This window comes from Podarcis vaucheri, assembly GCF_965113315.1.
Source record: "Podarcis vaucheri genome assembly, chromosome: 1".
NCBI classification, from domain to species: Eukaryota; Metazoa; Chordata; class Lepidosauria; order Squamata; family Lacertidae; genus Podarcis; species Podarcis vaucheri.
Genome location: NC_138759.1, coordinates 47,438,524 through 47,463,641, shown reverse-complemented (window position 1 = coordinate 47,463,641; position 25,118 = coordinate 47,438,524). Strand labels below are relative to the sequence as shown.

The following is a 25,118-nucleotide window of genomic DNA, read 5'->3' as shown; positions in this document are numbered from 1 at the left end:
GGTTAGGGTTAGGGGGCGCAAATCCACGGGTTAGGGGGCACAAATTACTTGTCTTGCCCCGGGTGCTGACAACCCACGCTACGCCACTCTGTCTTAGGTGCAGGTAAAGGCTAAACTCAGTCCTTGTGCTGGGCTTCCACAGCTGTGGCAGGTTAGCAGAATCCCACCAATAGTATTTCTCACAGAGAGCCCCAGTAGTTTGAAGTCTTGTTTCTTGCTAGAAATTTTCTAGATTTGTTTGGTTTGCTACTGATACAGCTAATCTTTTATCTGAGGGGTTGTAGTCATTCAGATACCTAGCTTGTCTAGAAAAAAAGGCACCCTAATTATTTGATGCCTTGAGTCCTTTTGTATCTGGAGATTCCAATCTTTTACTTGGGTATGATTTTGAAACTAAGGGAAAGCAACCAGTTGCTCTTGGAAGCATAAACCTCCCTCTTGTTTCCAATATAATACTGAGTATTGCAGGGCCAAGCACAATTACAGGTTCAACTTCCCCATCTCCTAAAAATTATGGCACGTTATTTCTACTTTGTGGAAACTGAGCCAGTTCTTAAGAGCATGGCCACTTATAAGCTTTCTCCACTTTCTAGAACAGCCAAGTGACTTAAGGGGAGAGGGGAGGGCAAGGAGAGTGAGTGAGATGGTGCTAACAGGCTTTCTGCTATCCCTCAGATACACTGAACCCACCATGGCACGCATTGTAGAAATGCAATAGCTGGCTTTAAGAGAATGAGGCTGTTCTATGGTAACAACAAAACCCAGACAAGTCAATGAAACAGAAGCTTACAAGTGAAGATTTTATACAAGGAATGCCAAGGGTGGTCTCTGGGTGTGCAATAACATGGTAGAATACCTACATGCATGGAGAACATACAGAGGGCATGGACTACACAACAGGTTTCACTTGTATTTTCCACCACAGAGTCAAAAATAAAACACTTCAAAGTGCAGTTACCTAGGTTGAAAAATCACTACAAGATAACTTCTCCCACTTCTATCCCTTGAAGAAAAAAACCCCAAACCTATCAGCTTCTAGTTACAAAACACATATTAATCCCTGTAGAGTTTAGACAGCAGGAATGTACTACTACATAATCCAGTTCCATTTTGGCATGCAAGCCGGAAACTGTCTCTCCCTTCCCAAGACACAGCAAGATTAGGTAGATATACAGAAGAAATCAGCACACTTGTTCAGAAGGGATAGTCCTTTATAGCACTTAATTTCATATTACAGTTCTAAATAGGGGTCAGTCATCAAGGTATACAAGGTTATATTTTAATAAGTGGAAACAACAGTGCCAGGGTATTGTGCCTGACTATCATGCCAAACTCCAGCTGTTATGAGTGACGACAAATCTCTGCCATGGGAATGTGCCATTCTCAGGAGTAAAAAGGAGAAGGGGATTCATTCTTCAAACTGATTGGGTTTCTGAAGGTCTCTTGTCATGGAAGCAGAGATCCACATCAAAGTCTAATGCGATAATTTTACTCAGTGGTTTGATCGGTGTCTCAAAGTGGTTCAATGCAGGGTTTTCTCCCTCCAAAAAGACAATCCCCCGATGTCATCAGAAGTACATCACTGTTTTCCAAGTTGGTTTATATGAGTGCTTTAAGGGTGGTTCACATAGATACCACTAAGAATCTATACTTGGGACCATTTACAGAAGACAAGTGACTAAGATGCTAAGCAAACACTACACTGCAGGTTTGTGGGTCTTGCCTAGTACTTACCTTTGCTCTTAGCCTGAAGATTTTTGATGGGGGGGAGGCGGGGAAGAGTCCATCAACAAGGAAAACCAAGCATAGAGGAATGTGAACAAGAGAAATAAGGCCTCATCAGCCCAAAGTGAAGCTGAAATAGCTGTTAGAAGACCAGCTTTAAGTTTTGTGTTACATTGTTTGATTCCTCCCATACTTCCACTGCCTTTAGCGCATGGCCCTTCTAAGATTACCATCCTTTCTGCAGCAGCACATATTTTTATCAGGACCTGTACAGAGCAGCTTCCTCATTTCTCCGGCTGTTTTCAGCCATGAGGAAACTCCTTAGCTCTGGATGATAAGGCCCTATAAACAGAACAAAAGCCATCTGGGGTAAAATAAATATGGGTGATGGGAGTTCCAAAGGGTCAGACCCAAAAGCTTAGGACTCACTGCTCGAAACAGGGAGTATGAACATCGGTTAGCTCAAGGTGTATAGAACCAAAGCCTTTGTAAGTCTAAGACGCTGTAAACAAACAGCAAAATGCTTCACACAAAAGAATTCCAAGGCACTCAAGAAGCTGTATGTTTGACCCCCATTACATTTCAGAAAACGGTTCTATTTACCTTTGCTTGTTTTAATTGTAAATCATCAATGCTTCATCAGCCAGCTGCATTCTTAGCATACTCAATAATATAGATATAGAGATACATACTTTAAACTGGTATATAATACACTGGATTTTTGGATTCCTCATTTTACTGCAAGCTTCTCCATACATCCCAAATTGGCCAAGTCCTGCAGAACTTGTTAAAACTAGCTGTTCAGCAATCCTATAGAAATCCGCACATGGGGAAAAAGGGCCAGAGATCAGGAGCATGCACTCTGGCTGTAAAAGGTTAAAAAGGGTGACTACTGTTTTATCTAACCCTGAGAAGCTAAGGTGTTACGGAGGACCCAGAAAGGTAGGTAGGGTTAAAGGTCACCAGGCTTTTTATTGCAATTAAAGCAGACTCTGACAGGATGATCCCAGCCACGGGAAGGGACAGCTCTGCGCTCCAGAGAGCACTCGTCACAGAAGCCCTGGCCACAGGCACGGCAGTGGTGCTTCGACAGCTTGATATTAAATTCCTTCTGGCAACTGTGGCAGTGTAAGATTTCATGGTCGGGCACCCAGTAGGCAGGTCTGGCAGCATCCTTCACAAGACCTACAGAGAGTTAGGGGGAAAAACCCACAACACCATTTCTGTTTGTTACCAATAAAGAGGAGGAGGGACTGTACAAAACCCACCTCTGCTTTTGCTGCCCTTAATGAAGGATTAAGACTAATCTATAGGATGGTTCAAGTAATTCTCAGGCTGTGGCTTATAAAGGATTAGTGAACAAGTTGTCGATAAGCCCAAGATTTCTGTTTTCCCTGCTTGCGCTTTTGGGTGCAACCTTATGTATGGGAACCAGGTTTAGAGAATAAAACAACCTATTGCAAAGCTCTGCAATAATAGCATTAACTTGGTGGGGGAGAGGGAAGGATGGCAGTACCTGTGCAGATTCCCCACACCTGCCACCTGGAGAGCCCTGGTCTTCTGCTTCACTGGACTTCTTTTATTTCACTAAATGCTACTTGCTGAGGGGGAAAGAAAAGCCTCCAATTCTATACATACCCAATGAACTGAGAAGCTAAAAGGTTTCTAAATGCACCAATAACACTTACCCAACGGGATATCAATGGCAGTCACTACAGCTCCAAGAGTGTTCTGCACAGCTTCACCAACCTTCCTGGCAATCACTGTCCCCCCTTCCTCATCAGTTGGAGCCTCAGGCACATCTGCATGACAGAAGTTAGGGCTCAGAGACAAAGGCACAACTCCAGCCTAAGACACAGCTGTTCTATTTAGAATTAAAATCGACGTTCCCCCAGAAGTTGCAGCCAGCTGCAGTCAGTGGTTGGTCCCTAACATTGTAGGGGACAATAACTGAAATCCATAGATCTTCCATACTGAGATCTTCATCAAAGGCTACCTCCTCAGGATGATACCACCAAAAACTGTTTTGTGGGCAGAATCCATGAGTAAGAAGAGATGAAAGCTCACGATTTGCCTTTCTTGTTACCTTTACTTTCAGCTACTGCCAAGTGGGCAAGGCACAAAGCAGGGCTATATCCTCACAAAAGTGTGAGTAAAACTATTGTGCTTCACTACCCTATCAGTGGCATAGGCTATCTGTGTGACTGTGAGGGTTTTCAAGGTAGCAGCAGATGAGGGGACTATCTGCCATAGGAAAATTTGCTGTGATTTCTCATGCTTAGGCAACAAATTGTTCAGTCTGCAGCTTACTTATCTGTCCATGCTTAAAGACATGGTTTCTACATGAGCATGAGTTGGAAATGAGCTGAACATGGGAGAAACAGGTTCTTGATCCCCCTTTGTTTTATTTCAGGTTAAGTAAAGGTAAAGGTACCCCTGACCATTAGGTCCAGTCATGGCCAACTCTGGGGTTGCGGTGCTCATCTCACTTTATTGGCCGAGGGAGCCGGCGTACAGCTTCCAGATCATGTGGCCAGCATGACTAAGCCGCTTCTGGTGAAACCAGAGCAGTGAACGAAAACGCCGTTTACCTTCCCGCCGGAGTGGTACCTATTTATCTACTTGCACTTTGACGTACTTTCGAACTGCTAGGTTGGCAGGAGCAGGGACCGAGCAACAGGAGCTCACCCCGTCGCGGGGATTCGAACAGCCGACCTTCTGATCAGCAAGTCCTAGGCTCTGTGGTTTAACCCACAGCGCCACCCGCGTCCCACTTTCAGGTTAAGAGACCCTGTAAACAACAACAGGCCCATTATACCAGGGATAAAAGGGTGACTGGCGTTCTTGAATTCATTGTAATGCCATAGGATCCTTGAGACAAAAGTGTGTGATTGATTCTTCGGGATGCAAACAGATACGCCTTCAAAGAGGAGGAAGGCTTTTCTGCTGTGGAGGGAGCTCTGCTTTCAGAAGCGGCTGGCATGGCAGGGTAATGCAGCAGGAGTGCCTTCCTGGTACAGCAGCCCTGCTGCCAGCTACTGGCAGTGGCAAGATCAGGGATGTGTGGGTTCACTGGCAGAGCCAGTCTGGCACTCCCACCATTGCCCCAGCGAAGTCCTTGCCACACTGCCACTCTGTCCCATCCCACTGCACCAGCCACTCCTGTCTTCTTCCCTACCACCACTGCCACTCTTGCAATGGCACCGTCTCACGTTACGCTTCCGGCAGATGCCTGCTTTGCAGGGTAGGGGGTCAGGGAGAGAACCTAAAACACAAGGATCTTGGCTAGCTATCTCTTGAAACATTGGTTCAATGCTATAATAAATAATAAATAATAATAATAATACAAGTTATGCGTTAAGCTTTATAAAACTGCTTTTGAGAAGGAAGTGGATTTGTGAATGACAGAATGGCTAGCCAACTGACACGGTCAAATTCAGCATCTGCTGAAAACCAGAACATCAGGACTTTCCTGAGTTTGATCGGAGCAGAGGAAGGTACATTTCACAACAGGCTCACTGCTGAATTTTTTTTATCTGTCCAAACACTATGATACCCCCTTGTTGAATCAACTCTCATTTATCCACAGGTGTATAAGCAACCTCTATAATACGTTCTCCTAGCTTGAATCATGCACAAGTGTCTTGAAATGGTATGTTATCAGAGTCATAAACAGCTCTGGTATAGCCCTGGGCAGGTTGCCCTCCAAGGCTGCACACAAGGCTTCTCTAGTGAGCACCAGACTGAGTGCTGCCTCCTCCTCCCTTTGTAAGCTCATCATGGCAGCAGCAGAGATGGGTGGCAGCACTCAGCCTGGTGCTCCCCAGCAATACGCCGAGCAAAGCAGCTGTCTGCTGCCATCTTTATTAATGCAGAATGCCTTGGGAATTCTAGGGTATGAAAAGATGATAGCTGCTGTGTTCAATTAGCTCAGTGCTCATCAGAAATTAAAACAAAACAAAATAAAGAATGACAGCATCAGCCCAGTCAGCTCTCCAGGGTCCATGGGCAACTATGATGAAAGTGTCGGTTTGGAACTGAGCAGCTTCAGGAGCAGAATGACAAGAAAGCATCAACAACCTCCTTCCTCTGGGGAAGCTACTCAGTACATACACACTGTTTTCTCTATTGCCATTAAATTGATCATTTTCTTACAACCGGTGAATAAATCCATTGATTCTAGAGTTAAAATGAAGGAGATTTAATTCAATCTGAATAGCGATTTCTTAAGATTTAGGTGAGTTGTTTTCCTGGAGGAAGAAGACTTCAATTGTAAATGCAATGAGAAATTTGGAAACTAAAATGTATTATTATGCTCCTTCATTTTGCTTTCTCATTATTCTGCTGTTTGGTGGGAATTGCCCTCTACTTTTGGATACAGGAAGGACCACAGGTGAGTGTCAGGCCCAAACTAGATGAATCACTCAACTGGAAGGGACAGGAGATCATCTTGCCTGATGCAGGAAATGCAGTGCTACCACATCTCTTATAGGTGGCCACCCAGCTTCTGCTTAACACCTCTAATGAAAGAGATGAGATGTTGGAAATCCACAGCTAGATCCCCCAATTTATTTCATAAGCAACCAGAAGGCCTTAAATCAGAACATTCTCCCACCCATGGGGCAAATAGTGACTTTGGGGTGTATTTAGATCAGGTGTTGAGAAGCCTTTGGTCCTCCGGATGCTGCTGGGCTACAATTCCCATCATCCCTAGCCACTGGCCATGCTTGCTGGGATTGATGGGAGTTGTAGTTCCACAACAGGTGGAGGGCCAAAGGTTCCACACACATTATTTAGATGATGCAAATAGCACAGGTTAACAGCTTCCTTCAGTGATGCCATCCCAATCCAACTCCGGGCCCCCATGGCTGCTTTTGAAGAATCAAAGCAAGACATCCAATCACAGATCTTCAACATCTCACATAGCCTGACCTCAATCTCAGCTGGGAGATGACAAAAGGCAACAAGAACAAGCATTTAAAAGCACAACATGATACACCAACACACACACACACAGAAGGTTATAGGTTCCCCCCCTTTGGTTCACACACCTACTATGGTCAGGATGGGATTACCTAACTGAACGCCCCTGCTGTCATAGCAGCCATCACACACTCGCACAGGTGTGGGGCCCCAGCCACGTTCGGGAACAGGGCGGGTCTTGGATGAACAACCATCACAGAAACCTTCTCCACAAGCCCGACAATGGTGTTTGGTGTCATTATCTTTAAAAGAGATGCCACACTTTCTGCAATTCTGAAGGAGATAAAAAAACACAACAACAAGCCATTGGACTAAGTAGTTTGGTGAAAGAGGGTGAAGAGGCATTTTTAGTCTTTCAGCCAGCTAAATTGGTGGTGGGAACATCTGGCCAGCAGAGAACTCAAGCCATATCCACTTGTTCCTACACCTGATATGGCATTGTGTGTGTGTGTGTGTATGGACTAGGAGTGCCAACTTGAATATTGGGAGGGCCAAGGTAAGCTCCACCCCACATAATCAATCACAAGTCACAATGCACACACACCATTTGAATGGCAATGCCTATCAACTTGGGGGCCCCAAACCACTCAAATATTTCAGGGGGGGGGCAAAGGGACCTTGCCCCTAGGAGCTGGCTCCTATGGTGAGGACACAGCTCTCTGCTAAAGGCCTCCTGAGACAAGCTAGGGCAAGGCAAGCAGGTGTGAAGGGGTCATTAGCATCTACTACAGCCTCAGAGCTAACCACAGGATGGACACAATTCATTTTGTCATGAGGCTCAGGATTGGCACCTGCGTCAAAGGTGTCTGTGGCCCAGCTGTTGAGCCTCGAGCAGAAAGGCTTCTTTCTTTTTTCCTGGTGGGAAGCAGGGGAGTGAAAGCCCACAAAGGGGGAGACTGTACACAGGGCTGTCTCACTGTGTCTGCTAGAGGCAACAGATTTGTAGAACACAACAAAGGCATTTCATCAAGCAATAAACCATTATTTCATCTCTTTGGAGAAAGAGAAGTAGGGGAAAGGAAAAGAACTTCTCATCAGCATGCAAGTATGATGACTGCTAGATACCAGAATCTGGGAATTGGGTTTCCAGTAGGCTGGAGCGATTTGATCTGTCAGCCAAGAGGTCACTGCTTTTGTGGGTCCCAGGCTCAGTTCAGACACTGATTGTGCCATAAAGTTCATCCCGTCTATGAGGCGCTGAGCAGCATTGTTGTTGTCTTTCAGACTGCAATCCGTCTGCAACAAAAATGGATATTCAGCACAATTAACATCTCATTGTGCCTGCCTGCTGCCGACCTGCTGACCTCTACCAAATATTAGAAGATATACATTGTCTTTTATTTGGAGAAAGGAAGTGACTCACCGGTACAACCACATAAGGAAATTAGACTTCTGTTACTGACTGGGACGCCCCAGATTTTCATGTAAATTCCTTAGAAGGAATTCAAAATAGGAGCTCTGTCTAGAGGCATGGAAATTCCTAATGCAGGGCTCTGGTCCCTTACTCTCACTCTTTGCTTTGGAATGTGTGGTCTAAACACACTAGGATGCATCTTAATGGAGAGGTTAGGAGATGAACCAGGATGAATACAGGAAATATTTTTTGAAGCTGGGCAGGAGAGATCTGGTTTACATATTTCTCAATCCATTTCTCCAAGACACAACATGGTGGTGTCAAACTTGGCTTTAACGGCCTGGGCATGTAAAACGTCTCTCATCACCAACATCTCCTGAAATGGGATGATTTAACACAAGAGGGGTGGAACGCCTGCTACTGTGGCAGCCTAATAGTTTCCCCTTCAATTAAAAGGACAAGAAACAAATGTATGCAAGTAGACTTACACCTGGCCAGATGTGCACAATTTCTGTCCTCACCACGGTATCCACAGGGTCTTGGTTGCCAAACCAGTACTGTCGGCTGCGGTACACAACTCCGCAGTTGGGGCACTCGATCACATACCTGCAGTCAAGAAGGAAGAAGAGCTGGTCACTCGAGCATGCGCCAAGTGAAGAGAATGGGAGCAGGGAAGGATGAAGGGAGAAAACAGCTCCTCTGCTCCTGTACGCACCCTGACCAGGCATACTTGGCAAGTCCCATCCAAGGGGAATCAGTGGAAGCGGAGGTTTTGGGCACCACTCTAACTTCATTCCCACGTTCATAACAGGCCTGGAATGCAAAATATCAATTAAAATGACTTATCTTCAGATTTCAAAGTCCATGCCTTCCATTTACAACGAAGAGTTATGTGTTAGTTCCCCCAAAACGGAGGCAACGAGGAATGGCATGGTTTGAACATATGCACGAAAATATTAACAGCATTAAAACTAGGAACTTACTGTTCTTCAGTAGACAGTGGGTGCCAGAAAACAGGCCAGGGAAAACCCTAGTTCTTTCTAGCCCAAAGCTGTGAAATATTTGACCCACCAAAGTGAATTCACAGCCCAGCAGAGGCTCAGAGATCCTCTTGTTTCTGCCTCCAACTGCAAACATAGATGGGTTGTGTAATGTACAGAGGAAGGGGGATGCAGAGTTTCCTCCTTAACCTCTTCAGGTAAGTTGACAAAACTTCAAAAATACAGGGAATACCCATCAGAGGTTGCAAAGCACCTTGCAAGTTACAATAACATGGATTGATGGAGCTACATTAATCTTAGCAGGTTATAAGCTATGCAGGCTCTTCTTGTCAACCTCCAGTACCAGAAGCTCTCTTTCACCTGCTCCACTCACCTTGCATGTAAACACTCTGTTATCGTACTGATGGGTGTATCTACACCGATTCTTGGCTTCATGAGGTACCCCTTCTTTTGAATGGTTCATGCTGTTTTTACATCCACACCTGGAGTTTCAAAGCAAAGCACATAAATACTCAGAAGGCAGATTGACCGGAAGCTCCCCAGTGGATCTCTAAGGCTCCCAATCATTCTTTTGCAGTTGTGGCTTGCAGTGGTTGCTATTTACAATTCCAAGCCACATGCAAGCCACACTGCTTCAGCTGGGAGTCAGATCAACCTTATGTCAGATGACTGGCAGATGGGCAACCCTGCCCACCTGTCAAATGTGGCCCATGGGTTGTTGGTTACAATTGGATCTGGCCCACTAGCTAAAAGTGGTTCCCCACCCCCAAATATATAGATTCCAGGTTTATGATGTTACCCAATGCCTTACACACTAAATATATATACCGTACAGTGGTACCTCCGGTTATGAACGGGATCAATTCCGGAGGACCAGCCGCATCCCAAAAACTTCGTAACTGGAGACGCCCTTCTGCGCGCGCACACGGCGCAATTGAGCGCTTCTGCACATGCAGTGAACCCCGGGAGTGTATGCGTTTGCAACCTGAAGTTTACGTATCCAGAGGGATACGTAAACAGAGGTACGACTGCACAGTAATGTTGGATTTTATTTAAAGTTAATAAGATCGTTTCGGAAGCAGTGTACTCCCAACAACACAAGAAACAAAGCAATTTTCCGACATGAATAACCAACCGCAAAATTTCTCACCCAAGTTTTATTTAACAGTGACACTGGCAACTCCCTATGACTGAGTTGCTTGTAACATAGTCATTATATTGTAATATATAGCATAATTCTGACACTGTAGATCTTATTCAAATAGTGTTCTTCCCATTCCACCTACCCGCAGCTGAGACATACAGAGGAACAGGTGAAATACTCGTCTGGAAAGAAGGAGCTGTGGGCCATCTGATCATCTGGGATCTCACCGCAGAACCTATCACTCAGTGCCTGCAGAACACACAGAGAGAAACCAGCAGTGAGTATAGAGCTAGCGGGACACCAACTTTTATGGAACGGCATAGGAGCGTGAAGCACCTCTTATGTGTTAGATCAGGGCATGGAACATTTTCAGCCTGACATGTCAGATCTTTCTCTCCCCGCACCCTGCAAGCCAACTTTAACAGATGCACAGTGCCACTTCCCTGACAAGCATCTGATGGTTCCACTAATCTGTCAAAACTGAACTGTGAGGGAGAGGTCTACTTTGCCTGCATGTTCCCCACAGGAAACACAGCACCTAGCAGGACAGACCTCTCTGCTCACAAGCTGATGAGCGGAGGGTACAATCTTGCCCTCTGCAAGGGTCTGCTGTCAGTGAGTTCCTCCTCCGCTGTAGGGAGGACTGACGAGGCTCTCTGCTGTGGCGGATATATATCGTGATAGATTGAGGCATTGTGATGTTTAGCTGGTGATACATTGTGATGTTGAAAACCAGCTATTGCCCAGCCCGATCTCCAACAAGGATGGAAAGACTGTCAAAACTGTTAGGTTCTAGCCATATTGCCATTCATTTATTCTTTTCGTAAACCACGTTGAGGTTTTTATTACAATTAAATGATATATAAATTTCATAAAATAAAATAAAATAAATCATAAAACCCAAAATTTCCAGGAAAGAGAAAGAGAGGCAAAGAGCTTACTCCTACATTGGCAGCCTACTGGCAGGAATTGTAAGCAACTTCTCTCCACATTCCCTGCTCACAAAGACTGAATGTAAAGATTGCAAAACCACCAAGCAGACCCTGGAAACCTTTTAGACTACAGGGGTATCATTGCCTGGCCATGACATGCACTTTGGGAGAAGCAGAACTTTACAAACTCCTCCCTGCTGCACAGTTATTAAAGCCACAAAATCTCTCTTTGGCCCAGCAGGCAAGAACCGTAGATTAAGACAGTGCAACTGATTGCAATTCAGATGAGAAACTTTTCTTCTGGCAACAAAACATTAAATACCTCATGATCAGAAAGTGTATACTTCACACTGCAACATCCATAAATAGATAAGCCATGAATGAATAATGAACATTAAAACCATGGGTAACTATACTCTTCACGTACTGTAAAAATGCCTGTCAAATCATAAACTGAACAAGGAGGGGTTGTGGAAAAGAAAAGTTCAGCTGCAATGCCATGCACAATTTCCGGGAAGTAAACCCCACTGAGCGCAGCCTAAATAATCATAGGATTCTGAGAGAACATGTTAAGGATTGTGTTGCTAGTGACAACACCACAATAAATATAGGAGCGGGGTTGTAGGGAAGAAGTAAAAAAATACATCTTCTCATTACATGGGAAAGATCTAATTGTATAATAAATGCTCAGTGGAGGATGTGTTGCAGTAAAACTTCTAATTGCAAACATATAAACTCTCTCCTCCAAAAACATATCCATCCTCGTTTTAAAATACTCAAGCATTTGCTCACACCCTTTCCCTGACAGCCACTCAGACTCTTACATTGTCCCCTGAAGAGCTGTGCTCCTGACCTCCACTAGCTCCAGATGTTACATCTTTGCTATCAACAGATGAAAAACCATTTAAGGAAACTGAGGGAAAAAATCAAGGCAAGTCAGAGAATAGGTTGTTGCCTGGAGACCATGTCCTGACTCTCAGTTACCCTGGCAACAAGAAGGCTCTTTCCATTGTACTACAGCAGCTTAGTCCTGCCTTGCTTAGCCATTTATGGCACATTACTACTAGTAGAAGTACAGTGTCTGTAGAAACTACATTTGTAAACACTGGGGGAAAGTATTAAAGAGACATGGGCTTGATGAAGTACTCTTTTCACCTACTCCACAAACCCAATCCAAAGTTTCTTCTGGCCTTTTTTTAAAAGAAGAAAACAACTCACAGAAGCTGATATGCCCTGGGCAACTGGAATAGTCAGGAAGTACAAATCAGACCACAGTGTTAGTTGTAAGCCTGCCAATGTCCTCAATTTCCCTCGGTGTCAGCCTAACTGGAGGCGGGGTGTCCATTTTCTCTTGGCATGGCTCCCTTGCCGTACTGTTCTGGGTCTGCCTACTCTTCAGGAGCTCTGATACACTGTCTACTCTGGTCAACTCTCATTCTTTGCTGTTTGCTTTATATTATGGGAGTTGCTCCGTGGATAGGAGGAGTGCGGGTGACCCTGCTTTGGGACGGGGGTTGGACTTTGATTTCTAAGGGACCTGATGGCAATCAAAGTCCAACCCTCCACGAATGAAACTGGAGGAATTTGCAATTTGAAATATAGCCACCTGCCCCCAGAGCTGCTGGCTGTGACGACGGAATCTGTGGTCTTTGTATAGAGGAACAGTAATTCACCATCTTACACTTACTTTGAGTGCCTTGTAGATAACTCCAGGAGGCCGGGGAGAACGGGTCGTATTATTTTCTAGCTGCTGCTCCACGGCATGCCTGAGCCCAGAGAAATCCGTTGGGGGGTTATGTGTCCTTGTTCCTTTGTAATGGATCGAGCTGAAGGCTTCAGGGAAGAGCCCAAGTTTCCGGAACCGATCCTGGACAAGCTTCTCAGGCACCTCAGAAGGGTGATCTAAAAGATTCAATCACTTTAGCTATATTATCGTGAGGTTTGCACACATATTTACATTTTTTTTACATACGTATTTACACGTATTTGCATGTGCATTCTTGATCAAAACAACAAATTCTCTCCTAAATAATAGGAAACACCTAGAGCAAAGCATAGGCTGGACCCAAAGGTGACCTTCCTTTCCCAGAAACAACATTTCTGTGAACACAAGGGCCTTCAATCCGATGGAGGGGCAATTTCTTCCAATCCCTGCAGCCCCACCACCACCACCCTGCCACCTATGCTGTTCTGGAGTAGATTAGAGGGAAGGGGGGAGGCTGGTAAAAAAACCAACTGCCCTTTTCTATTAGCAGATGACAGGATCACTGGATCCAACTCCATGCTGCCAGCACATACCTTTAAAAAAGTGCCGTATTTTTCGCTCTATAACACGCACCTGACCATAACACGCACATCGTTTTTAGAGGAGGAAAACAAGGGAAAAAATATTCTGAATGAAACAGTGGACATATCATTTTTGTGCTTCATGCTGTGGCCACAGACATGTGATCTGATGGTGAATTTGGGGTGACCCAATGCAAAAATCCTGAGAATCCCTGTGGATCCATGCTTTGTAACCACGTTTTTGCACCATTGCAGCCCCAGGCAACAGTGGGTGCGTGATTTTGGGTGGGCAGGCTGTAGCCATGGACATGCTATGTGCTCTGATGGTGAATTTTGGCTGACCCAATGCAAAGATCCTGAGGATCCATGTGGACCCATACTTTTTAACCACGTTTTTGCACCATTGCAGCCCCAGGCAACAGTGGGTGCGTGATTTTTTGGGGGGGGGACAGGCTGTAGCCATGGACATGCTATGTGCTCTGATGGTGAATTTTGGCTGACCCAATGCAAAGATCCTGAGGATCCATGTGGATCCATGCTTTGTAACCACGTTTTTGCACCATTGCAGCCCCAGGCAACAGTGGGTGCGTGATTTTTTTTGGGGGGGGGGACAGGCTGTAGCCATGGACATGCTGTGTGCTCTGATGGTGAATTTGGGGTGACCCAATGCAAAGATCCTGAGGATCCATGTGGATCCATGCTTTGTAACCACATTTTAAGTGGGGAGGGAAGGAAAAACACAGAAGGCTAAGAATGCAGGAGAGGGCTATAACGTGAGGAAAGGAAGGCAAAAGTCCCCCACCCACCCACCCACACAAGCCAGCCAGCGTGTGCTCTCTCTCTCTCTCTCTCCCTCTTTAAATGGAAGAAAGCATATTTGAATGCTGTGTGTCTCCAAAAACAAAAAGCAGGAAGTCAAATCAGAATTTTAAGCCGAACCTGTAATCTCTCTTCCCTTCACAAACATTGTTCCCTCCGGAGCAGGGACAGGATAGAGCGACGCTCTGCTTTCCTCTCTACTTGCCTGGAGGGGAGGGGCTTCCCCTGCTCTTTGTTCCGTTTGAGCAAACACAGTAACGAAACAGAGGAGGGTGGGCAGTAAGACCCTGAGGCAGAATGCAGGAAAGCAACAGCTTTCTCTCTCACGGAGCTCCCTTCTCCCTGAAGCGCGGTTTGATTTTTGCCTTATTTTTCGGCTCCAGCGACCACACATTCGCTGCATAACACGCACAGACATTTCCCCTTCCTTTTTAGGAGAAAAAATCTGCGTGTTATAGAGCGAAAAATACGGTAGCTTACAAATTGTTAACCTAAATAGATTATTAGAGGAAAGAAATGGGGAATAAGAAGAAGAAGCCCTTTATAGGAAACCTTGCCATCAATATTACATCATTATTTAGATGCAGGTCTGCAATTAAATTTCTGCAATTTTAGTGCTATTGCCTTCACTTGTATTGATGGCCTGCTGATGGGGTCACATTGTTTTTTTAAAAGTGTATCTACTGCAAGGTGCAACTGATGAAAGCCTCCTCCTCCTCCAACAGCATAAACTACTTGTACTCCCATGGTCTATAAACAAGGGATGTTTAATTTATATAATACCGCTTGTTTTCTTGTGTGCACAAGTGGTGGCGGAGTTTTTTTGGTTGGTTTTTTTTTTTTACTACTCTACCTATTTCTGTGAAATCAGTGGCAATGGCATTATACTCCATTATACTCCAGAGATGGCAGAATCATCTCCTGCAAGAAAGTTCCAGGAACATGTTCTTGAAACTCCTTTAATTCAGATCAGATCTCAGCTGCTGAATATACCAGCTGGACCACTTACCACTGCTCTTTAAAATGCCTATTTGACTGTCTTTACTGTTTACTGCTTGTTTTATTAATTTACATTTTGTTGTTGTTGATTATATTGTTGCTTCAAAGCTCTGAAGCATCTTATTGAAAGGCAGATTTTTAAAACTTCTTAAATAAAATAAAATAGTTTCTGCATCTTTTGTCAGTTTTTCAGTTGTCTCACTGGTGTTCTCCAGAGCTACTGGTACAGTGGTGCCTCGCATGACGAAATTAATCCATTCCGCGAGTCTCTTCGTCTTGCGGTTTTTTCGTCTTGCGAAGCACAGCTATTAGCGGCTTAGCGGCTATTAACGGCTTAGCGGCTTTAAGAAAAAGGAAACAAACTCGCAAGAACTTGCAAGACGTTTCGTCTTGCGAAGCAAGCCCATAGGGAAATTCGTCTTGCGGAACGACTCAAAAAACGGAAAACTCTTTCGTCTTGCGCGTTTTTCGTCTTGCGAGGCATTCGTCTTGCGAGGTACCACTGTAATGCTCAGCAAAGTCAGTCCACAGGGAATTCCTTTCCTTTTAGTGAGGGGCTGATACCAGGGACATACATACTGCCAAGCTTTTTATTTTTTAAAATATGTATAAAAGTACTCTATAATGTGCAAGCAGGATTTGCATCTATTGCATAAAAATTTAGTCTGCTTCTGTTAGGTATCAAGGGAAAAACTATGGAAGACAATGAAGCCATGCTTCCTGCCACTGGAAATTCTGATCAACCCTGCCTTTGGTTTCTGAGATTTCAACAGGTGGTATACACATGCTTTCAGCCCTAGCTTTACAGCTAGATTATCTAGAAACTTCCTTCTTCTCCTTGCTTTTAAAAAAAGGACGATGAAACGTGATCCCAAACGCCATATTCACACAAAACACACATAATCTAAGCTAACTGGCTTATGCTTTGCTATTTGCCAGATGCAAACTCCCGGCACATTAACTCCCCACCTTCTATATTCTAGATAGTGAGCTAAGTCAGCATTCAGACCCCAAATCTTCCACGTAGCAACACCCAACTCGGGCTGTGTTATGATACAGATCCATCCCAAGTGATTGACATTGCAGCAACCAACGTGCGTCTACTCACCAGCACCTAGTAACTGTGTGTATACAGTCTCATGGAAGATAATGACTCCAGGGCCCAAAGTGGACAAGGGAACATCCAGGCCACAACGGGCTGTGGTTGCCTTCAGTTCTTTGGTGAAGTGTTTTAGGTAGGCCTCTGAGGCATCTCCAAGAAATTTGAAGAGATCGTTGTGAAGTCTGTCAGCATGAGTACGGTAGATGATAAGGTCCGAAATAGCCAAGACCTTCAGAAGCAGCCGGGTCCTCTGACTCAGGTTGACAGTGGCCCCCAGAAGACCCTCTGTGTCAATCACCACCATTTTGTGGACAGGGTCATAGGCTGCCCAAACCCCTACCGTACAAGACTCCTGAGCGGGAGATGTTTTAAAAACCTCACGGCCGTAGAAGAAAGTGTGGTTAAGGGTATGAGATTTGCCATCCCCAGTGTTCCCAAAAATAGACACCACCTTTACGTGTTGATCAGGTTTGCAGTCCAGTTTCCTGATAAATTCGTCTTCGTTTGCCACCTTCCAAAACAAGAAGAGAAAGATTGTGTTAGAACTTTTTAATGGAAAGAACCCACTGCTGAAACGGTGCCGCTTCTGGGACATGACTTGTAACTGCAAGTGACATTCTTTTAGCCAGTAACACTCTGAGATACTGGTGCCTGCTAAAGACTTTTTTGTTTAGGCAAGGAATGGACGGTAACATAGCTAGCCCACACAGGAATATTTGGATTTCTTATCCTGCCTAAGGATGTCACATCTTAGCAAGAGGGGCAAAAAACATAAATGATTGTGCAAGGATTTATTCCTTTACTCTTACTCTATTTTAAAATTCTTAGCATCTAGAAATCATTCTGTTATTACAGTGGTACCTCGCAAGACAAATGCCTCGGAAGACGAAAAACTCGCAAGACAAAAGAATTTTTTGTTTTTTGAGTTGCTTCGCAAGACGAATTTCCCTATGGGCTTGCTTCGCAAGACGAAAATATCTTGCAAGTTTGTTTCCTTTTTCTTAAAACCACTTGAAGAGGTGCAGTTGCGACTTGATCGTGCTTCGCAAGACGAAAAATTCGCAAGACGAAAAAACTCGCAGAACGAATTAATTTCGTCTTGCGAGGCACCACTGTATATTTGAGCGTAGTTGAACTATGCTGTTATCTTACCTCCAGGAAAAAATATGATCCAATCATACCATATTTTTCGCCCCATAAGATGCACTTTTCCCCCTCCAAAACTGAAGGGGAAATCGGGGTGCGTCTTATGGGGCGAATGCCTGCAAGCCTCGCGCGCCCGGCAGGAGTTCCCACCGGGTGCGCGAGGCTTGGGGCGGCAGCCTGTCGCCCGAAGCAGGGGGAGCCCTCCGGAGGGCTCCCCCTGCTTCGGGCGAGTGTCTGCAAGCCTAGCGCACCCGGCAGGAGGTCCCACCGGGTGCGCGAGGCTTGGGGCGGCAGCCTGTCGCCCGAAGCACGGGGAGACCTCGGGAGGGCTCCCCCTGCTTCGGGCGAGTGTCTGCAAGCCTCGCGCACCTGGCAGGAGGTCCCACCGGGTGCGCGAGGCTTGGGGCGGCAGCCTGTCGCCCGAAGCACGGGGAGACCTCGGGAGGGCTCCCCCTGCTTCGGGCGAGTGTCTGCAAGCCTCGCGCACCCGGCAGGAGGTCCCACCGGGTGCGCGAGGCTTGGGGCGGCAGCGGACTGCTTGCGCGCACCTAGAAGCTTGGGGCGCGCTGACCTCAGCTCGCCCCAAGCTTCTGGATTAGCGCAGGGGTCCGCTAGCCCTGGGAGAGGCGCCCGGCTCTCCCACGCTAGCGGATACCTTACCGGCACGCAGAAGCTTGGGGCACGTTGAGTTCCGCACGCCCCAAGCTGCTGGTGTAGCGCAGCGCACCTGGGGGGGAAATAAATTTTTTTCCTTTATTTCCCCCCAAAAAAACTAGGTGCGTCTTATGGGCCGGTGCGTCTTATGGGGCGAAAAATACGGTAGATTCTTTGCCACTTTAATTACATACAACTGACATACATTTTTCCAGTATGGAGTGAGCCAATGAAAATGTGAACTAAAACTATGAACTATTGGGGGGGGTCATATATGAATGGATGTCATGTATTTTCTTGTCCAACCGCAGCATCAATTTGACTTTGTCAATGAAATATTAAATTATACATATAATTTGAAGCATATATCACATAAATTGTACCATCTTTCTTCTCCTTAGCAGAACTACTCTACATCTAACAACTGTGTGATAAGCAAAATTTAGCGGACGAGGCTTTTCCTGGCATACAGCTGAAGCGAGAGGAAAAGTTTCTGCTTGTCTTGCAGCCTTTAAAAATGGTACAGCAATTCTCCACAATGTACACTATTTAAATGAAGGTAGATGTTTTGAGGGAGAAGCCACATCTGAATTCTCTTCTACTTCTTTGAGGCTGTTAGAGAAGCAGACTCTCCAGGTTGCAAATCGGCAACCTTAATTGTCAGGGATCCACTTTCAGAGAATGGATGTGCTGCTAAGCCATAACTGAAGGCCTTATAGCCAAGCCACAGGAAGGTTTGTCCTCACTGAAGTCAAATACAACCTTGACATCTATGGCATTAGAAAACAGCTCCATCCACCCACCCATTGCTGATGAAACAGCTAGAAACAAGGACATATGAGATAGAAAACTGAGGCTGCATCCTACAAAAACCTTCTTGGGAGTATGCCCTGTTGAACAGAGTGAGATTCACTTCCGAGTACACCTGCTAGGGTTGTGTTGTTAATTCAACAACTTTTGTAGTTGCATCAGAGAGGTACCTCTTTCAAAAGAACTTTCAACTTTAAAAAGATATAGAACAGTAATAAAAAAAGAAAATCCAAGACAGCATGACAGTCAAGCTATAAAAGAGCTAAAAACAGCACCCCACAATAAAGTCAAAGTTAATAGGTAAATCATTTTTTAAAAGCTTTCTCTAAAAGGATATTCATAACTGCTTGCTGCCCATGAGATATGGCACCCTTGCTCCTAAGAAGTCTATTCAAAGTCAGTGGAACTGCACCTGTTTATAAATGGGTTATTTTCAATCTGACCTGTAGATGAGGAACCATACCACCAACTTCTCTAGAGATGGGATGGCCTGGAAAAAAAACAGAAAATTGGGAGAAAAACCAGGGGTTTTTTCTGTTTTTTTCCAAACAGGGAAAAAACAGCTTTGGGGGGCAAAACAAAAAAAGGGGGGGACTGGTTTCCCCCCCAGTTTTCCGGGGATTTTCCAGGCCTTCCCGTCTCTAGACTTGCTTAAGAAGAGAACAGAACTTACAATGCATTTTACAAGCCTGTAAGCTTTCACACTGTTGTTAGGGCTGCCATTTTATTTCACTTGTGCTCTTCTTCTGCCTGCAATAGCAACCTCATACCCAGAACCCCACCCAGTTACACTTTTCCTTATCTCTGTAACAGAGAAAGCTTTACCTCAGTGTCAGTCACTAGCATTTGACTATACAATAGAAACAGTATAGATGGATAAGGGGAAAGTTATTCCCTTATCACTAAGTATGGAAACTGACAATGAATGCCTTACTTAGGAAGTGGCCTTATACCTAGTCTGATTATTTGGTCCCTCTATTGTTCGGCTTGAACAGCCCTCCAGGGTGCCAGACAGGGGGCATTCTCAGCCCCACCTAGTCAGTCAGTCAGTCAGTCAGATTTGTTTGTTAGAAAGCATTGGACATAAATGTCCAAAAATGGTACATGTGGTGAATCCATAGTGAATTTGATGCAGGAATCAACCCTGTTCAGCCAAGTAAGAAATTCCAAAACACCCAAATTCTGATGAGCAATGTTATAAATATATGTCCTACTTAGAAACAACCACAATTTTGTACAAAGAGAAAAATCCACATGTACACTGCATGGCATATATCACTGATATATATCACTGATGATATATATCAGTGTGGGTTTAAATAGTGGTGTTTGGGAATTTCTTACCTGGATGAACACAGTTGATCCTTATATCACTAGTGCACATGGATTTTTAATAGATTTAATGTTTTACTAATAAATATCACTGACAAATTTGTGTAAAAAATACAGTAAACCAAGCGACAAGAACATCGTATTATATATTAAAACAGGAATCATTCCACATGTATCACTGCCATTTGGACAGTTTCTAAGACTGAAATATAATTGTCCAATATTTTGAATAAAGGGACACAGACACACAATTTGAAACAAAGAGATTTTCATCAAGAGGGTATAAAGAAGGCTAAATATTTAGTATGAGCTATTGTAGGATAAGAGGTCAGTTCAAAACCAGAGGGGGAAAAACCTTTTCAGGTATATGAAATGTAACAGAATACCTTTCCCTATTAGACATATTGTACTGAAACACGGATACTTAATATAAGATACTCCAGGATTTGCCTGTTGTAGGATATTGGATCTTTAAATGTGAAGAAAAAAATAGTATATTCAGTTACAGTTTACCACATGAAACCCCTTATTACTAAAGGACATTTTAACAAAGTTAATTTTCCAGATCTGTACAACCTGTACAAACAAAACAATTTTTTAATCCTAAAGATGGTAAAGCTTTTGTTTTAAGGGATTTCATTACATGTCACTTCACCCATGTGATCTATGTGATTGCATATCCTTGTCCACGTGTATATGGAGAAACAACAAAAAAGTGGAATTTTGGAATTATGGATCATTGAGCAGTGAGATCAGAACTAGAACAACTGAAACTTTATTACTTCCATATTTCATGGTATACAACCATACACCGTAGCATTTGAAGTTTTTGGCAACTGAACAAAAATTTCAAATCCTCAGCAATATTACTCAGCAAGAGTCATATTGAATTGATACATTAAAGACAGTTTCTCCCAATGGTTTAAATTAAAGATTTGATTTCACAACATTTCCGTAATAAGGTCAATGTTATACTACGCCTTCCCACTTTGGATATATTTTGATGGGCATTTATGTTATTTAAAACGTGTATGGAAGAAGTATGTCATTGTCCTGTCAAAGGAGTGAAGGTTGTCCAGCTGACAAAACAGAGAAGTAATATTAGGAGAGTTTCCTTAGGCCAATAATGTTACAGTAGTATTTCAGACAGCTTGTTTTGTTCTAACTACTGAAGCACATTTAGAAACCAATAAATATGAGTTGTTGTTGTTGCTATTTTAATGTGATAAAGCTGGGAACTAATGTACCTTATAGGCAATAATTTTTCTATAGAAGAAAATACTTTTAAGTTAGAAGAACTGCAGCACACAGCTATCTAGGAAAAACAATTGCACTATATAATTCAAGTTGGAATCCATCTAAGAAATGTAGAAGTTGTTTTTCATCTATGGAGCTTGAAAATGGATGTTTTACGGGTGATTTGTAGTATATGTTATTGTTGTAGATGGTTGATAACTTTTATTATTAGCACAGTATGTGGACTATTTGGATATAATTTGGGTTCCCATTTGTTGTGCAAACACAAACACGAAGGCAACAGTAAGCTTCCTTAACCTTAAAGGCATATTACAGCTGAGAGTTTGATTTTGGCAAGACTCTACAGGAACTCATCATTCTCTTTGAAGCTCTTTACTTATCTGCTCAATCTCAGCCTCCCTTTAATTTCCTTATACCAAGTAGGTTAACTCTTTCAATGGATTGCAAAACTAAGAACACTGTAAGTATGATGATTAACTGCCATGATAGTTTTGAGGTCCAGCAAACACCACTCTCAAACCTGAACAGACTATGCAAGACACAGTGCAGAAAAACAGAACTATTATGCAGGCACCGTTACAAAAGAAATTGGAATGAAGGTTCAATTCTGACATCCAACAAATCAGCAAGTATCTGTCTGTTTACATCTTAACCAACTTGCATTGGTCATACTTATGCAGTTCAAAGATGCTTGTGGACTTTGGAATTCAAATTCTAAGATGTCAACTCCTCTAGCGGCCAGACCAAAGGTTCCTTCTGTGACATCAGAGCAGTTAACCCAGTGGCAGCAAGAAGACTTATGATGCCTCTGCCTACTGTGACATCATAGCAAAGAAGCCATTGCTTCCTGACTTCAGTGTATGCTACAAACTACAGAAGAGTTTCTCTGTTAGGACAGATTTAAGTGACTTTGACCATGACCTCATTTGTATGTATTTGAACCAAGTGGCTTTGTTAAAGTTTGCAAGTTGAGGAGTGGGAGGGAAAGTGGGTGGGCGGAGGAAGAAGGGGAAACTGATTTTGCTATTGCTAATACTTGTTATATGCACTACATATAGGAGGGAGGGAGAGAGAGAGAGACAGATTTAAATGTAAGGCACATATGTAGAGGCTCCCAAAAAAAATTTCTTTAAAGACTGAATTGAGGCTGTAATGTTAGCTACTTACCGTGCATCTTGCCCACTTAAGAAAGTATTCACGCCACAACTGTCAAGTTGAAAAGTCACAACGAATAATCCTATACTATTCCCCCCAATATGATGCTGCCTTGAGTCCCTCAGATAAAGCAGGGAACTAATGTACCTTATAGGCAATAATTTTTCTATAAAAGAAAATACTTTTAAGTTAGAAGAACTGCAGCACACAGCTACCTAGGAAAAACAATTGCATTATATAATTCAAGTTGGAATCCGTTTAAGAAATGTAGAAGTTGTTTTTCATCTATGGAGCTTGAAAATGGATGTTTTACGGGTGATTTGTAGTATATGTTATTGTTGTAGATGGTTGATAACTTTTATTATTAGCACAGTATGTGGACTATTTCATTATGTCTGCCTTTCAAAATTCACAACATTTCTTACCTGGATCTCCTCTGTTTCATCTACCAACAGGAAGCTTACAACGTTTTCTGTCATCTTCTTCCTCTTGGTCTCCTCATCCATCCCCTCCTCCTCCTCGTGAGATTTGTTGCCATGGTAAACAGTAATGGGGTGCTTCCTCTTGTTTCCACCCGCATGAGTCCTCTTCTGACACTCTACACAGAGGTTAATTTTGCATGCTTGGCATCTTATTGCTGCCCTCTGTCTGGAGTTTATGATATTGCTCTGCATGATATTCCCACTGGCAACCTTGCAGGTGTCACAGTATGGGACATGGCCGGCTTTAATTCGGGTCCGTTCATGGTTTCGTAGCCTCTCCTGCCTGTGTAGTTCTTCTTCACACCGCTGGCACTGCAGGCTTCCACACTCATCGCACTCAAAGGTTGCTTCATCTGTGCCACTGCAAGCATAGCTTTCCTGGCACAAAAGGGCAGTATTCAGTCCCTTATCTGCTGTTGGAGGCTGGGCACTCATTTTCAGAAATTTTACTGTTAGCTTTACAATTTTTTAACAGATATGTACATTGGTTTTCCAAAGGATTAGAATTTGTATTTATCTTAACATTGAGGAAACTCTGCATATGTTGATATTTCTATTAAAGAATGTGTCCGTCTTGATTTTCTCTCGTCTATAATGGTATCATCATATGCAAAGCCAATGTAAACACTGCAGCTTTCCACAATTAAGGACTGGCCCAAATGAATTATGGGCTTAAAAGTCACACTGAGGTTAGATATGTGTAAGCAAAACAAGGATATGTTTCTAAAATGCAAGCCAGATCTTTCCCCTGAAAGGCCTGAGGAAAAAAATAGGAAAAAGATTTATAAAGATAACATCAGTGGTTTTAAATGTAAAAAAAAATCAACAGAAAATTCAGACAATATTAGTAAACCTTGTGCTTTCCTGCCACAATTCAACTCCTCCTGAACAATGCAAAGCACTTGTGGACATTTTCTGGATCTATGTTTTTTGCAAAACAAGGAATGTATTTGTCTGCTCACAGCAATGCTATCTCAGACAAGATCTCTATTTCAGCTGCAATTATATCTGAACAAACTAAAGTTCATCACACACAATAAGCAGAAGGGCCTTTATAAAAATAAGTGGCATAGGCCCCAGTTCTATGTATTTTCACTCAGAAATAAGTCTGACTTAAGTCTGGTGGCAGTATATAGGATTACAGCCTTAGGAAGCACGGAAACAATTCTGACCAGGGCGAGCCACATCAAAGCGCCACATATTTTTAAACCCTACTGTCTGGGTTTTTATTTTTCCCAGCGGTGAGTATCTACTTACCTTAAATAATAAATTAAAAATGTAAGTCAAGCAACGTTTAAGCCAGCAAACAGGGTAGGAGGGAGGGTAGGGGTGTTACAGTAAGACCATTCCATCTGTTTACATTTGTAACTTATTTGCTTCCAAAACAGGACCTTTTGCCTTAAAGCACAATAAATATTTATCTGCCCATATTGCCTAAAAAAGGGCAAAACATATACCTAACGAGCTGCTTACTTAAGGTTACTTTAAATCACAATAGGAAAATATTGCTATATACTAAACATTTCTTTTAAACTAGTAGATCTTCTCATAAACAACAACGGGGTGGGGAGGAAACAGAATAAACGGAATGACAGGGTCTGCCTAGGAGTAAAATATCCCCCCAACATCCCGATCTATTGTTTACAAAAACAGTAGGCACCTTCCTCCTCCTCTTCCTCCCTGGAAGTCTTAGTGACTAAGTAATCAGATCACAGTCTCCTCCTCCTCCTCTGAGCTTCAAGGATCGAGCTGTGGGCAGATCCTTCCTCTCCCCCGCAGGGTTAGGGCTTAACTCCCACAGTGCCTGAGCCCCACCATGTAGACCTGGGACCCCCTAGGAGGGATCGGGGCCAGTCCAAAGCTCTTCTCCTTCTCCCCTTGTTGTCAGTCTTGATCAGCTGATCGCAGGGAACTTCAGGGTTATTTTTTTTTCTAAG

At 43.6% G+C, this 25,118-nt stretch overlaps 1 protein-coding gene across 2 annotated transcripts; it reads right to left on the bottom strand.

Annotated features, from left to right (window-relative positions):
- Positions 1-786: 786 nt before the first annotated feature.
- On the bottom strand, positions 787-25,118 carry ZFYVE1 (zinc finger FYVE-type containing 1). 2 transcript variants are annotated; one of them, XM_082224716.1, is made up of 12 exons: positions 24,842-25,118; positions 23,125-23,938; positions 16,352-16,856; positions 12,827-13,041; positions 10,350-10,456; positions 9,437-9,545; positions 8,778-8,875; positions 8,551-8,668; positions 7,774-7,944; positions 6,777-6,981; positions 3,414-3,527; positions 787-2,910 (listed from the first exon to the last, which is right to left on the bottom strand). In XM_082224716.1, the coding sequence occupies exons 2-12, from the start codon at positions 23,614-23,616 to the stop codon at positions 2,678-2,680; spliced, it is 2,367 nt and encodes a 788-aa protein (XP_082080842.1). In that variant the 5' UTR covers positions 23,617-23,938; positions 24,842-25,118; the 3' UTR covers positions 787-2,677. The 2 variants fall into 2 exon arrangements, with proteins under 2 accessions (XP_082080842.1, XP_082080843.1); XM_082224717.1 differs by having other exon boundaries at positions 6,801-6,981.